This window comes from Sardina pilchardus, chromosome 21 (genome assembly GCF_963854185.1).
Source record: "Sardina pilchardus chromosome 21, fSarPil1.1, whole genome shotgun sequence".
In the NCBI taxonomy this organism is placed as follows: domain Eukaryota; kingdom Metazoa; phylum Chordata; class Actinopteri; order Clupeiformes; family Clupeidae; genus Sardina; species Sardina pilchardus.
In genome coordinates, this window is record NC_085014.1 from 31368846 (window position 1) to 31382828 (window position 13983).

A 13983-nucleotide genomic window follows, 5' to 3' on the forward strand; every position below is an offset into this window, starting at 1 on the left:
CAATTGGTATGAGCATGCAATGTGCGTCCTTGCGCAACTTAGAAAGTGGCTCGTTGGAAAGTCCCATATCTGCTCTTTCGTGCAATAAAGGTTTCATCTCGCTGCAATTTATAATCACGGAGCAATGACGCACTCAATCGGGCTCTATGGGTTTTGGTTTTGATTTTTGTTTTGGTCCATTCATGAAGACGTTAATAAAGAGTTTCTTAATAGTAATACTGTAATATTCTATGCCTGCATTTCATGCTTGGGAGCCTCAACGCATTCATGTGAGGAACGGCTGAAACAGAATTTATATAGGAAAATCCTTAGGCTAATTATGTTCAATGTTGAGTCAAATAGCCTAATTTTTGGATAAATGCTGACACGGAGCAAAAAAAGGTAGACTAAATGTTTATCTCAAATGCATGTTTCCTAAATTCTGAGCAATCACTAGGCTTTATATAATAGGCCTATACTGTTTTACATGCATGTGAGATACCAGTTTTGGCTTACATTGCACGATTTTGGTCAGTTTTAACAGTCGGCGACTAAATTTCCAAAATCGGGCGGAAATCTTGGGAGTTGTACTAGAATCTCGGCGCGCTCCCGTCATCTAAATCGTTTAGTGTAAGGTGCCAATCTTAGCGGTTTTAAGTCCGTCGGAGTCAGTCTTTTTACATGCTGTGTTGATCCGCTTCACATCCGAACTCTCGCGCGTCAGGCTAGAGCTCCTCAATTGCGGCACGAGTGAATGGTTGACTTGAACTAGCTGAAAGGAAACTAAATGTTTTCCAAATTAGGAAATATTTCTTAATTGTGTGTGGTCAAATAAAGAGGCCTGCAATTGGATTAATTTAGTAATGTGAGCGCTGATTGAATGTGTGCGCGTCTGCGCAAGTGAAACCGAACCGAGTTCAGAGAGTGAGGGTAAACAAAGTGCTGTCCAGCAGCCTAACATCATCCACAGGCTCACCTCAGGGGTGTGTCCTCTCCCCCCTGTTATACATACTGTACACTAACCACTGCTGTAGCCAGTATGACAATAGGCACATTCTGAACTTTGCAGATGACTCTGTAATTGTCAGTCTCCTGAACTCTCACGAGAATGAGCATGGCCCTGTTATCAACGACTTTGTGTCCTGGTGTGAAGATGCTTTCTTGCATCTGAACATCAGCAAAACCAAGGACATGTCCATAGATTTTAGACGCCTTCCACCTGCTCCAAAGCACAGTGTTCTTAACAGCCAAGACGTTGAGTTTGTGTCATCTTACAAGTACCTAGGCACCTTGATTGATGACCGACTTAAATTTGACCTTAACACTAGCTCTGTGTGCAAGAGAGGGCAACAAAGACTCTTTGCACTTAGGAAACTGGCTAAGTTTCAGGTGGACAAAACATTGATGGCACTATTTTTTAAAGCTTTTATTGAGTCAATCCTCACATTCTCCATTATCTGTTGGTATGGAAATGTCACCATGAGAGATAAAAATGCACTTTCCAGGATTGTGAATATGGCCAGTAAGATAGTGGGAGTGAAGTTTGTTAGCCTCACAGAATATTTTAGCAAGCAGGTAATCAACAAAGCAACACAAATCTATCAAGACACAAGTCATCCCCTATATTCTGAATACATGCTGCTGCCATCTGGTCTGCATTTTAAAACTCCCATTGCTTTTAAACTTAAGGTACAAAAATTCTTTCATCCCCTTTTCTATCCAAGTACTGAACACACACAACAGGAAAAGATAGACCCCCCCCCCCCCCCCCCCATTCACTTCCTCCCCTGTTATCTACGTAACTTATTTACTGGATTTTATCTTTTACTGATTCATCTTTTTAGGCACTGTCAGACCTATCTTAACTAAATTATTCTTTTTGTGTATTTGTGTTTGTATTGTAATATGTTGTGTCTATTGTGGTATGTGATCCTGTCTGCAATCAAATTGCCCATTTTGGGACAAAGAAATAAACTGAACTGAACTGAACTGAACTGAGAACGATAGATAGATAGATAGATAGATAGATAGATAGATAGATAGATAGCTATCCAAAGAGAAATTACAGAATTAGGCCTACATTCATGAGGAAATACGTCAGATTACGGAACTATTATAGAGACGCAGTCTAACTCAATAAAACTTCTTTGCATAGTGCTAATCATCCTCACCGTTGTCAAACTCTCGAATGAAACATAAACTGTTATTTCAATCTGCTGCTTGTGTTAATGGCAATTTTGAACTATGACAAATAGTTTGTTAGTTCATGCTCGTCTTTTTTTAAGTACAGAGCCTTGCGAACATTTTCAGAGTGACTGAATTAACAAACACCCGAAAAAACAAAACAATAAAGGAGTTGTAGTGTTGCAGTCTGTAGGTGACTAGGCTACTGGGGATTTCTGTTGGCATTTTCAAAAGCTCGCAAAATATTTTTTCTCTAGCTTACATTTCAGTCAAAACTATGGGCTGGGCCACTTAGAGGTTGCTTCCGGGCCGCCTATTGAATGAGTAGAACTCTGGGCTACAGTATAATTCACACCGCAGCAATGCTACAGCGGACTGTACTGCCACCTTGTGGCGGTAAGTTGTAATACAGTTGTAATACATTTCACGCAGAGCGTGAATCAGGCAACGCTTGAGGGAAACGGCCATCACTAAGTAACGCCTACTGTATGTATTAAAAAATACCATGAAATACTGTACTTGTGCTCAGTATAATAAATGCATGATCACAGTGTGATGTCAGAATGTGATGCATATATAGTGGTGCCAGTTCTTCAGCAGCTTGACTGTGCTACTTCAACATATGAAAGATATGATGTGTTACGAATAACTAGATGATTTTAGACATGATTTTGTTTATATGCTGTATGCATGGAGCACAGAACAAAATGTTAATCTGAACCATTAATGGCTTCTTTACTTCTGCAACACATAATTTATCAGTTTTGTCATCTCAAAATATGACCAGCATTACTGTGTCATTGATAGGTTTGACCCTAATCAATAGCACAGGTACTCTAGCACAAATAACTGAATATCATGAGTAGAAAATGAAGCCACCCAATTTTGAATTAGGGTCACAATATATTAAATACTACACTAGCTTTGTGATTAATTAATATTCTAAGCATTTTCTCTACCCTTCCACAGCTCACTTGAACAAGGTTCCATCTCACGTCAAGCCAGCGAAAATGCTCCCCATTGTCAACCAGTTATCTGCCTTGGGTCCTGAAAACTCCACACATCATACAGCCCCACTGTATGAGAGTGAAGAATTATAAAATAATAGGTTGTTCAATAGATGGAGCTACTTTATATTTTAACCGATATCAAGCTGCTTTATAATTAGGGTATACTAATAAGGGTAAACTGATTATTGTTTTTTGTATCTTCTGTGTCTATTCCTGGATAGAAATGTGTGGATTGTTCTTCTCCAGTGCAGACCACTGCTGGGAATGTGGCCTCTAAAACAGGCTGTGTGTGTGTGTGTGTGTGCGTGTGTGTCATCATAGAGGTGTGGCAGTGGTACCTACCGTAGATTCTTTATTGTCATATCAACAACTTTTCAAAACATGATAAGATCATTTGTGTATGTTACTGTGGAATTACATTTACATTTTGTGGCCCTAAATATTTGTTTTGTTGTATCTGAGAGCAGTGTAAAATACAATTCTGTGTAACAATGCTGTCATCTCCGGCCATCTTGTTCACAAAACATTTCATTACATAGCCAAAGCCTGCACCTTTTTTTTTAGTAACATTGGTTGACCTTAGTAGTCTCCTCTGTAAAATATGGGGCTGAAATGATATAGCACATTTGTTGGGAAGTGCAATAATAACTAGAAGATGTAATTCCATGGAAGGAATTACGATTGCATGCAAATGCAAAAAGGTTGCTGACTGTGTAAAACATATCAGGCCTATAGTTAAAAAGACAACTAGGCTACACAGAAGAATAGATAAATAACAATAACCCAATTACAATTCCACTGAAATTACTTGGAAAGTCACATTTAAAAAGTGATTTATGAAAATGCATCAAAATTGTGGATATAGGATATGGAAAATAACTCTTCATTTATTAGAATTTAAAAGACTGAAATTAAGTTGCCAACTTCAAACGAGTTGCAAGAGCTGACACTTTAGTAGCCTACAGTGAAACGACTGATAGGATAGCTTATAGCCTTCATATCTACACTAATGCAGGTTAAAAGTAGGCCACAGGCTATAGACACCATTGGAATACGGAATACAATCTCAAACAACGCCAATCAACGATGATGCAGCAACAGGTAGGATATCTAGCAAATGTAACGTTAGCTTACAGTAGGATATTTTATGTAGGCTATATTACAGGATGAGCTAGTATGTTCTTCGAAGTGTCTCCAGGTGTGTGATTGTCCTAATAGGAATGTACAATAAGCTGTTAACAAAGGTTTTTAATTTGTGAATGATACCGAAAGCTTTAAATGATTGCCTGGCTGGCAAGTCCCTATAACTGAAATGACTAGCTTGCTAACAAACAAACGTGAACATGATAGCAATGCAGTTTGTGCTAGAAACGACTGTGAGAAGAAGACTTGAACCTAAATGTCTATCAGGTTGGACTTCACTTAACACTAGAAGCGCCGTGCAGTTCTGACCCACTTATACCTAGAAGCGCCGCGCCCCGGTCATTTGACCGCTTTGACGACCTACTACAAGCGCCGTGCTGGTGTGAACTACTTAAAGCGTGGTGAGGCGGTCAAAAGACCGCTGAGTCCTTAGACTGAGAGGCTGTTACTTACACACAATGATAGCTAGATGGCGCTTCGTGCACTAATCAAATCGTTTGGTCATACATTTGTCAGACCGTGTTGTTGATAGTCTGTGGTTGTTTCATTATGATATACAGCACGTTTGAGTTATCTGTTCATTTATTTGTGTTGATTTGTGTTGTTTGAGGTAAAAACTCTGGAAGAGTTCTTGAACAAACCTTAAGCAAACTTGACTTTCAACTTTTTCATAGTATTGAATTTTTTGTATTTCGTTTTTACATTTTGTATGCTACTTAGAAATGTTATTTATAGGCTATTTTAAAACGGAGGCATACGCGTTCTGTGATAAGGAGCCTGACCCGACGGGAGGGGAAGGATGAAAAATGTCGACCCAACACCGGTGTGTTAACACAAGAACGTCTGCAAGGCGTCTTGAAGATGTGTTCGAAAGGTCTGCTGGACGGCAGTAAGATGTATTCTAGAGAGCGTTTGCTCATCTGGCAGACTTATCTGATACGTCTTGTTAAGATCTTCAAACAGCGTTTAGCAGCCGTATCCCAGATGCTCATCAATACGTCATAATAGGACATCCATCTCCCTAACGTCTTACAAAGATCTTATAAAGGTATTAAATATGATAAAGATCTAGAACTACGACACGCATTCTCAGTGAGATGCCGCCGCTGTTTGTAAGATCAAAATAAGACGTTCTAAATGGAACGCGATGTAATTAAGCTGTTCAGATCTTTTCCAGGCGTCTTGGAGACGTATTTGTCTCTATTTGTGCTGACTGGGTTGGATCTCGAGATCCGTAACCCGCAGTTCGGGTTTGGGCAGATAATCTAAACTCTAAAATGAATGGGTGGCTACTTAATTCACTCCCCAAATTCACTTCTATTCATTTAATAGGTAGCCTATAGACTATGTTCGCGCCGCCGAAAATGATCGGACCTGGAACAAAGAGCCTAACCTAGTCTGGTTTCAATTACACAGTAGCCAGGATTTCATGCCGCATTTTACCGGCTACCGCGGCTACTTCCTAATTTTTATTCATTTAGGGAGAAGCATCTTGTACGGTCTAGCTACCTCGGAGGGAGGGAGATAGAGAGAGCTATGCTGAGCAGGCATAGGCGCGAGCAGGCTAATTAAAAATGATGAGTGAAAGATATTCTCCGTTTTGCGAATGTGCAGGCTATGTTTCGATGTCTGCTGAAAAAAAGCTATAGGCCTATTGTTTCTACAATTTAAGCTAACTTCTATGTGAATTCGTGATTCAGCATTGAGACACACATTTTAACAACGAAGGGAGACAGAGCTGTAGCCCACTGGTTAGAGCTTCAACCTTTACGTCCAAGAATTGCTGGTTCGATCCCCGACCTGTGTATAGCAGAAGTCATAGATATACAGTATAAAGCTTTATATACCTATGGCAGAAGTTCTTTTAAGCAAGGCATCAATAAAGTATATTGTATTCTATTCTTTTCTATTCACACAACTACACGCACGCTGGCAAATTCGAACATTCTGAAACGTGCATATGCGATGAAACATGATTGTGCATTCTTCCACGAGTTGCATGTAAACAACAGCCAGCCTACAGCCTATGCAGGGGGCAGAGAGAGGGGTGGGGGTGGGGAGGCAAGTGACAATGCCGCAAGGATGTCTGTAGCCTAAGACCATGTCCACACGTAGCAAAACGACCTCCCCCACTCCGTGAACTGGTTAGACGTGTATGGAGGAGGGGGAATGATCGGTTTCAAATAGGCTATGTTTGCAATGGATAGTGTGTTATGTATAGACCCCGAAGCCATTTGCTTTGAGAATAACGACTGGCTGATGAAGTTAGTGGCTGGCTAGCTGGCTCAGCCAAAACCTAAATGCTGCTGCAGCCGCCAAAGTTTTCATGGCTGATAATGGCTTTAGTTCTGTAGACACTTCATGTCTACAGAACATGCAACTGAGTCCTGTGTAGCCTATGCGTCAACGAGCACAATACTGATGTGGTGTATCCAGTGGGAATTGTTTATAGGCTATCGTTTATTTTTCGCGTGTGTCTCTATGATATAATTATTTTTAGATGCAAAAAGTCTAACTGGCTTAGCCAAAGTTTGTCAGATGGCTGCTCAATTTGGCTTAGAAAATTATTGGCTGGCGAAATTATTTTTCGTTAATGGTAAATAGTATTGTGATTCATCCGTTTATTTCAGATAGTTTGTTATTAAAAACCATTAACAAAAATGGTTCGTCGACGTTGAAAAAACGGTCAGTGATTTCAGTCAATATGACCTACAAGATTTCGCTCAAGTCGAGTTGTGAACCCGGGCCTCCTGCGTAATAGTCAAGGGAGTTAACGCTGCGCCACTTAACATTTTGTACTGCTCAAAATTTGAAATAGCATAGTTGCTTGACGCGACGTAACTCAGTCAGTCCAGCAAATATGTAAGAAAATGCTTATACATTAGTCTGAGCTTTAAAAGAATAGCCTACAAATAGAAGATAAGATATACAACTATGAATGTACGTAGGCATACGCGCCCTACGTACATAAATAGGCTACGGCGAATTTCAGTTGAAAATATTGTTTACACATGTAGGCCTGCCTAATAGAACAACGTCGCAACTTTTTCAAAACAAACTCGCATTTTACCACTGTAAATCGCCTCCATAGACTATGCCATGTAAATGAAAAATAGTTAGATAATAAATCACATAATACATATTGCACATATATAAACTACATGTTTTATGGTAAAATATTATTCTCATGCCCGACTGACAGGAAACCCTTGCGACATCTGCTGTGAGAAAAGAGAATAGCAGCCTGGACAAACATGGCCGAACGCGAGACAACATAGTGTTGTCACATAAGTGAGCGCAAAATAGCTCTAAACTAGCTTGTACCGGTGTGCTTTTGATCATGTAAAAATTCTGGGTGACAAAACAAGCGTATTTAGGAAAAGTCGTGAACGTAAGGTCCTGGAATTTAATCGAGTGAAAATATTTTTTTTTTGTAATCACTGCGGTCAAAAGACCGCAGCCCGGCAGTTCTAGGTATATCTAGGTCAAACCTACACGGCGCTTCTAGTAATACGCGTCAGCGGTCAAATGACCGGCGCTTGGCGCTTCTAGTGTTAAACCGCTGGGTGAAGATCGGTGTTGTGTAGGCTGCTCTGTCGAGATGGCTAAAAGCATAGACTGTATAGATGGACAGAGTGGCTGCATTCAGCAGTGTTCTATGGAATTGAAGCAACCGAGGCGACGCCATCTTGCAGCCAGTTTGAAGTACGCTTGCGCAGTAGGATTGGAAGCATGCGCAGTGAAGAGGAGGTCGGAGCAGACACGCCCACACATCGAGTGAAACCTATAAGTGAAACACGCCCCTCACCGACGCGCTGGCTGAGAAACAACCGTACCGTTGTCAGTTCGTTCTTGTGTCTATGGTTTTCGTAGTTGAATTTTCTCTGGTATGTAACACAAACCTCTTGTCTGTTAGTGAAATACACAGCTTATATTTTGTAGCCACCAGTTTACCAGCTAATAACTTCATTTAAATAATGTAGGCTATGTTATATTAAAGTTGTCAGCTCAAAAGCCTTGTCAAGCACATCAGACATTAGCTGCTACCGTTTACGTTAGTTTACTAGCATAGAAGCTAACGTTAGTAGTAGCGATAGTTAGTTGGCTAACGTTAGCACACAGACGCCAACAAGTTGTTTTTCTCTTGCCGTTATCAAATGGTTGTTTTAATATGCCACCTCAATATGGAGAGTGAATCAATGTGTTTGGTGTAGCTTAGGGTGACCAGACGTCCCGGTTTTCCTGGGACAGTCCCGATTTTGAGTGGCGTGTCCCGAGTCCCGACAAAAGCCTGTCGGGACGCTAATATGTACCGGTTTTGACCAACCACTATTGAAGTGTGGTTTTAATATAGCCCGATCACTACCTAAACCCATGTAGAAACTAGCATAAAGCGTCCGACGTATGATTTGTGTGTGTGTGATCGTGTGCCAGTCAATTGTAACAGTCTGCACAATCTTTGCAGTCAACGTTACATTGTTTCTTTGCCTCGTTGTTAGCAGGTTACGCTACGACAATGCTGAAGAGAAAGTCATCATTCTCAATAACCTATTAGTCCGTGAGCCAGAGGGGTTGGTCATTACCATAAAGGTGGCAAACCATACCTTTACTGAAAGCCTATTTTAATTATGTATAATGGCCTTCTGACAAGAGTAGCTGTTTAGAGTTATCATACATAATGTAAACTAAAGTTGAGAAAATAATATGGCTGAGTTTCGTTTTCAAAATTTTTTTTCATGCATAGGCTAGATACGTGAGGAATGTTTAGGAGTCAGATAGTGCAGGCCCTAATCTCTGACTGAAAGTGCACAGAATGTGTGCATTTACACAGCAACATTTAAGAAATTGTATAAAATAATGTATAGCCTAGTGTCAGCTGGACTAACAGATATAGTGCTACACATAATGTCAGCTATAACTCTGCACGTAGCTGGTCACTATGCAGGAATTGGTAAGTTTTGTTTCATGTTTATTTCATAACATAAGACTTGAAATATGCTTGTTATCTGGCCCTTTACTATATAACAAACGTGTTTTAGTGCTGCTTGGTTACGACTAGATTAGCTTGGTACGACTAGATTGTATGCTAGCTTGAAGTTGTGTGCGAGTTGATGAGACTTTGGTGAAGCTGTCGGGATCGGCATGTCAAACTGTCATTTGATTCCCTGCCCTCCAAGGTCTGGTTTACTGCCAGTCTACTGCCCTGCTAGTTTAGTCCGACTTTTGATCTCTTTGAGTTTTGTGAAAATTATTGGTGAAATCCGTGGCATGGCCATAACGTGAGCTGGCAATTAATGCCAATGCCAATGGCATTCTGAAATAGCCAACAAGCAGTGGCAACATTAGGGCAATACGTTTTGTGACTTCTATGTTTAATATCATGGGTGGTGTGCTGTGACATTTTCTGTTGAGACATTTCTCATAGTGTACCGTGAAGGTTTCGCAAACACTGTAGCAAAGATACTGACTGTAGGATAGCCTAGCCCTGTAGTTCCACATGACTGGCTTTTGAGTAATCGGAGCAGCAGCGAAGCAACCTAAAATAATTGCACTGTACACGATACAGCTAAATAGAAGAGCTCTACAAACAGTCTGAAGCAAGTAAGCCGATAGCCTAAATATTTCAAGTAGGGCCTAGTCTGCTCAAACCCATGCTGCTGATAAGGATAATGGCCAGGTCCCAATAAAGATGTTATGTTTACCAATAAACAATGCGGAATTCAGCTCGGACGTATTTGTTTATGTAACGAAAATAGTGATACACCGACTCAAGTTAGAAAGAGAAAACGTTTCTCTCCCACTGTGAAATGCAGGGAAATTGCACATTTTAAACTTGTAATGTAAAAAAAAATCTCCGGGGGGATCCCCCCGTAACGCCCCCCTAATTAATTTTTTTTATGCCAAAAAATAGTCATTATTGAAGGCCTAATTGCTGAACTCACGGTCCGCCACTGCTCTGGACCAAGCATCCGAAGGAGACCACGTAGACAGAGACTTCCCAACACTGATGATCTTTATTCACTGTATCACAATGATATTACAACCCAAACAATGTCTGAACTGCACTACCAAGCAATAGAGTGAAGGCGGCGCTACCAGCTGGTACCTCGACGAGATCGATCTGATTCACTGGTTGCTCTGCTCTCCCTTATATTCTGTTCAGAAGCGCCTCCTTCTGAGAACGTCACCAGATCTTGTTTAGCCAATCAGAAACGGCGGAGGAGCAAAAGGATCCAATCATAATGGTGGAAGTTTCACCCTCCTCCATTTTTAAAGAATATGAGCACACCTCTCATTAGGTCACTATGTTGAGTCATAGTTGTTTGTGCTCTTCTGCTATAGTTTGGGTTTTCTGGTTCTTTCCAGTTTTCCAGTTTGCATCTGTTTTACACTTTCAACCAGCAGGCACATTGCCCTCACTCCTACTTGAGTGGAAAGTCCCCTTTCTCCCATTTCATTCTGATCCAGTACATGTTGGTACATGTTGTTACACGTTGGTACCTGTTGTTCTTTTCTTTATAAGTGTATGGTATTAAAGGTTATTAATGCATCTTACTACTATGTGTTATTCAAACAATATAAAAAAGGAAAATACACCACATATTCTTAGCTAGCTAGTACCAATATGTGTTAACAGTAAAGGATCAGCTATAAACCTTTGCCTTTTCCTGTGGGTGGCATTTCCCATGTCCTTTCTCCAGTCCCCGGACGTCCATCTCATCCACTTTGACAGGAACAATCTCAGACATGTCGAGCGTGATATTGAAAGGTGTAGGTTGCCTGAACAGTGTAGGACACTTGCAATGTTCATGTTCATGAACATATTGTATCACATTGCAGTATATCCCTGAACTCAAACTTAAACTATTCTCACTTGCCTTCATTGTAAAGGTTGCTGGACTCTGTATACATTGTAAACTGACAATAAAAAATAATAACTTAGCAAGTAAACATTATCAAAACCATTGTTACTCAAACGTTGACATGGTCACATTATATATGGGTCATGGTTATAGAATTCAACATGATATAACATGAACAAGTTCAAATAACCAGTAAACCATTTAAAAATGGTTGTTAAGCCTACATTAAGCAAAAATAAGGATAATACAAAACATCAACAAATGACCATGTTTTATTGTGTTTGCCAAGGGGTGAGGGTGAGGGGGGGTTAGTCATTAAAGAGTCACTGCACCCTAAAATATGTTTTTTGAGCTGTTGATTGATTGAAAATACTCATAAGTGGTGAACTGTACTATTACCAGGGTTAATATTGGTTGCAGCAGTGCTGCAGCAGTGCTGCTCTCCCGCTCCAAATTTCAGAACGTCTCGCCCATTTTGAAAGCCTTTTTCAGAAATGTGAAGTGGGTGGAGTTATGGGGTGAAGTAACTCTTTAACTTTGAGAGATTTCAGCTCTGGTGGCAGCAGCGGTGTAGACCTTCAGTTCTGACGATGGTGGTGGTGTAGACCTTCGGCTATGGCGATGGTGGCGTAGACCTTCAGCTCTGGTGATGGTAGTGGTGTAGACCTTCAGGTCTGGTGATGGTGGTGTAGACCTTCAGCTCTGGTGGTGATGGTGGTGGTGATGCAGGAGGGAGGTGTAAGACAAAATACCCCCTTCCTGCACCACCACCACCATGTGAAAAAACATAAATAAAATCAGAACTTCCAGGAAGTATTACAGTTGTATAGCATTACAGACAGCACATAAAAGCTGTTAGCTAATTAGCTGGTTTCATTCTCATTGAGCTCAATGCAATTAAAACCAGATAATTACATGTAGCTAACAGCTAATAACTGACATTAAGCATGCCAAACTCTTAGTATGTGAAGGGTATGGTGTTGATCTGGGGTTATTTTAATTCCAAAGGCCAAGGGGATTTTATCAGGGTGCATAGTGTCCTGGATCCATGAAATAGCTGGCCTTTAAAAATAAAAATAAAAATCCTCTATGGGAATTTAACATGGGCGTTCCAATACTTATGACCCCCTATATTTTAAGGAAAACATTTGTTTATTTACAATACATTATTCATTCACAAAGAAAATTGATGTCATTAAAGGTTGAATATTTCCTCATTGTTTCATTTAAGGCATTAAGATCAATTTCCAAAAGATGATTTTATATTTAACTTTAAGCTTGTTTTCCAATACATTTGGAGGGCACTGTATTAGCAGCCATCATTTCACATTCCTTCTCATTTGCAGCACTTGACAAAGAAAGGATAAGAAAAGAACCACTTGCCTTTCTACTAGCAGGTCTCTTCACCAGGTGGTCAGGAAGGGAGAACACAGTTGGTACTGCAGTGCAAGTCAGACGACGATTCCCCTTAACATAATGAATTGGGTATTCATGAAATGGGTTGAGTTGGAATTTAATTTACATCACCACACAATGTTGGTCAGGAAAATGATTGGCTTACATAGGTATCAATGGTGAATTCATGGTCTTCAAAATGAAGACTACAGAGATGAGATGACTTGCTGGGCTCCCAGTCTTGTCGTCTCATGTTCACCAGCCGCCGTCTCAGTCTGTCTGCATGCTGCACACCTAAAGGAAAACTGTAAAAAAAACATTCATATGTCAAGCTGGTGTTAAGTAACCTGACTTTCGCCAGATCCTGTAGTTCGCTGTCTGCTTCACACAAGGATCTGGGACTTCTCGATAGGAGATGTATTTATGAAGGCGGGTCCTTGTAAAACATCCTCGCATGTGATTTGATAAACCACTTGCCTGTTATCTTGAATGACGTGCTAGGCTTCTTCAAGCTCTTGCCAAACCCGTTCGGAAGAAGAGTAAAAACATCCTTGCCACCAATAAATGTCTTCAAAACTATTCTCTGTTAATCTTTTAAAGAATGAATACTCGATATATTTGACAAAATGGTTGAAATAGCAGAATCAATGTCAGCACAAGACTCCTCGCTGCGTGCCGCCATTGTTATTTGAATCAAACACTCGCTTCGGCGCTCCTGATTGGTTGCTCATTTTTTTGAGCACTGGCAGGGGTTTGGATTGCCCTCGCGTCCAGACCCTTGTGTGGAGCTCAGCGAAACGCCTCTGGTGGAGCATGGCGGAACTACACGGGTCTGGCGAGAGTCAGGGTAGGTGTTAAGGGGCATAGTGTACTTATTACAACCATTACATATGCCTGCCATTCTATATACAAAGGCCAAAAACAGTTAACTCATAATGCCTCCAGGCTGCTGATGACTGGGGGCTGTAATGCCATGTTTTGATGTCTGGCTGGTTAATCCATTCACCTTCATTCATTCATTCATTCAGTCAGTCGTTGTATGACATTCATTTGACTACTAGGCCCTCATATATAAGTGTCTCTGGATATACAGTACAGGCCAAAAGTTTGGACACACCTTCTCATTCAATGAGTTTCCTTTATTTTCATGACTATTGACATTGTAGACTCACACTGAAGGCATCAAACTATGAATTAACACATGTGGAAAACGAAAAAGTGTAAAACAACGGAAAATATGCCTTATATTCTAGTTTCTACAAAGTAGCCACCTTTGCTCTGATTACTGCTTTGCACACACTGCATTCTCTGGATGAGCTTCAAGAGGTAGTCACCTGAAATGGTTTTCACTTCACATGTGTGCCCTGTCAGGTTTAATAAGTGTGATTTATTGCCTTATAAATGGGGTT

General features: G+C 40.5%; 1 protein-coding gene across 3 annotated transcripts in view; it reads left to right on the forward strand.

Annotated features, from left to right (window-relative positions):
• Window positions 1-3667, forward strand: part of myot (myotilin) — a 198288-nt gene extending 194621 nt beyond the window's left edge. For all 3 annotated transcript variants that reach the window (XM_062524864.1, XM_062524863.1, XM_062524862.1), the window contains exon 17: window positions 3133-3667. In XM_062524864.1, the coding sequence (XP_062380848.1) occupies window positions 3133-3141 (9 nt within the window). In that variant the 3' untranslated portion in view covers window positions 3142-3667. The remainder of the gene's footprint in view (window positions 1-3132) is intronic.
• Window positions 3668-13983: the final 10316 nt, after the last annotated feature.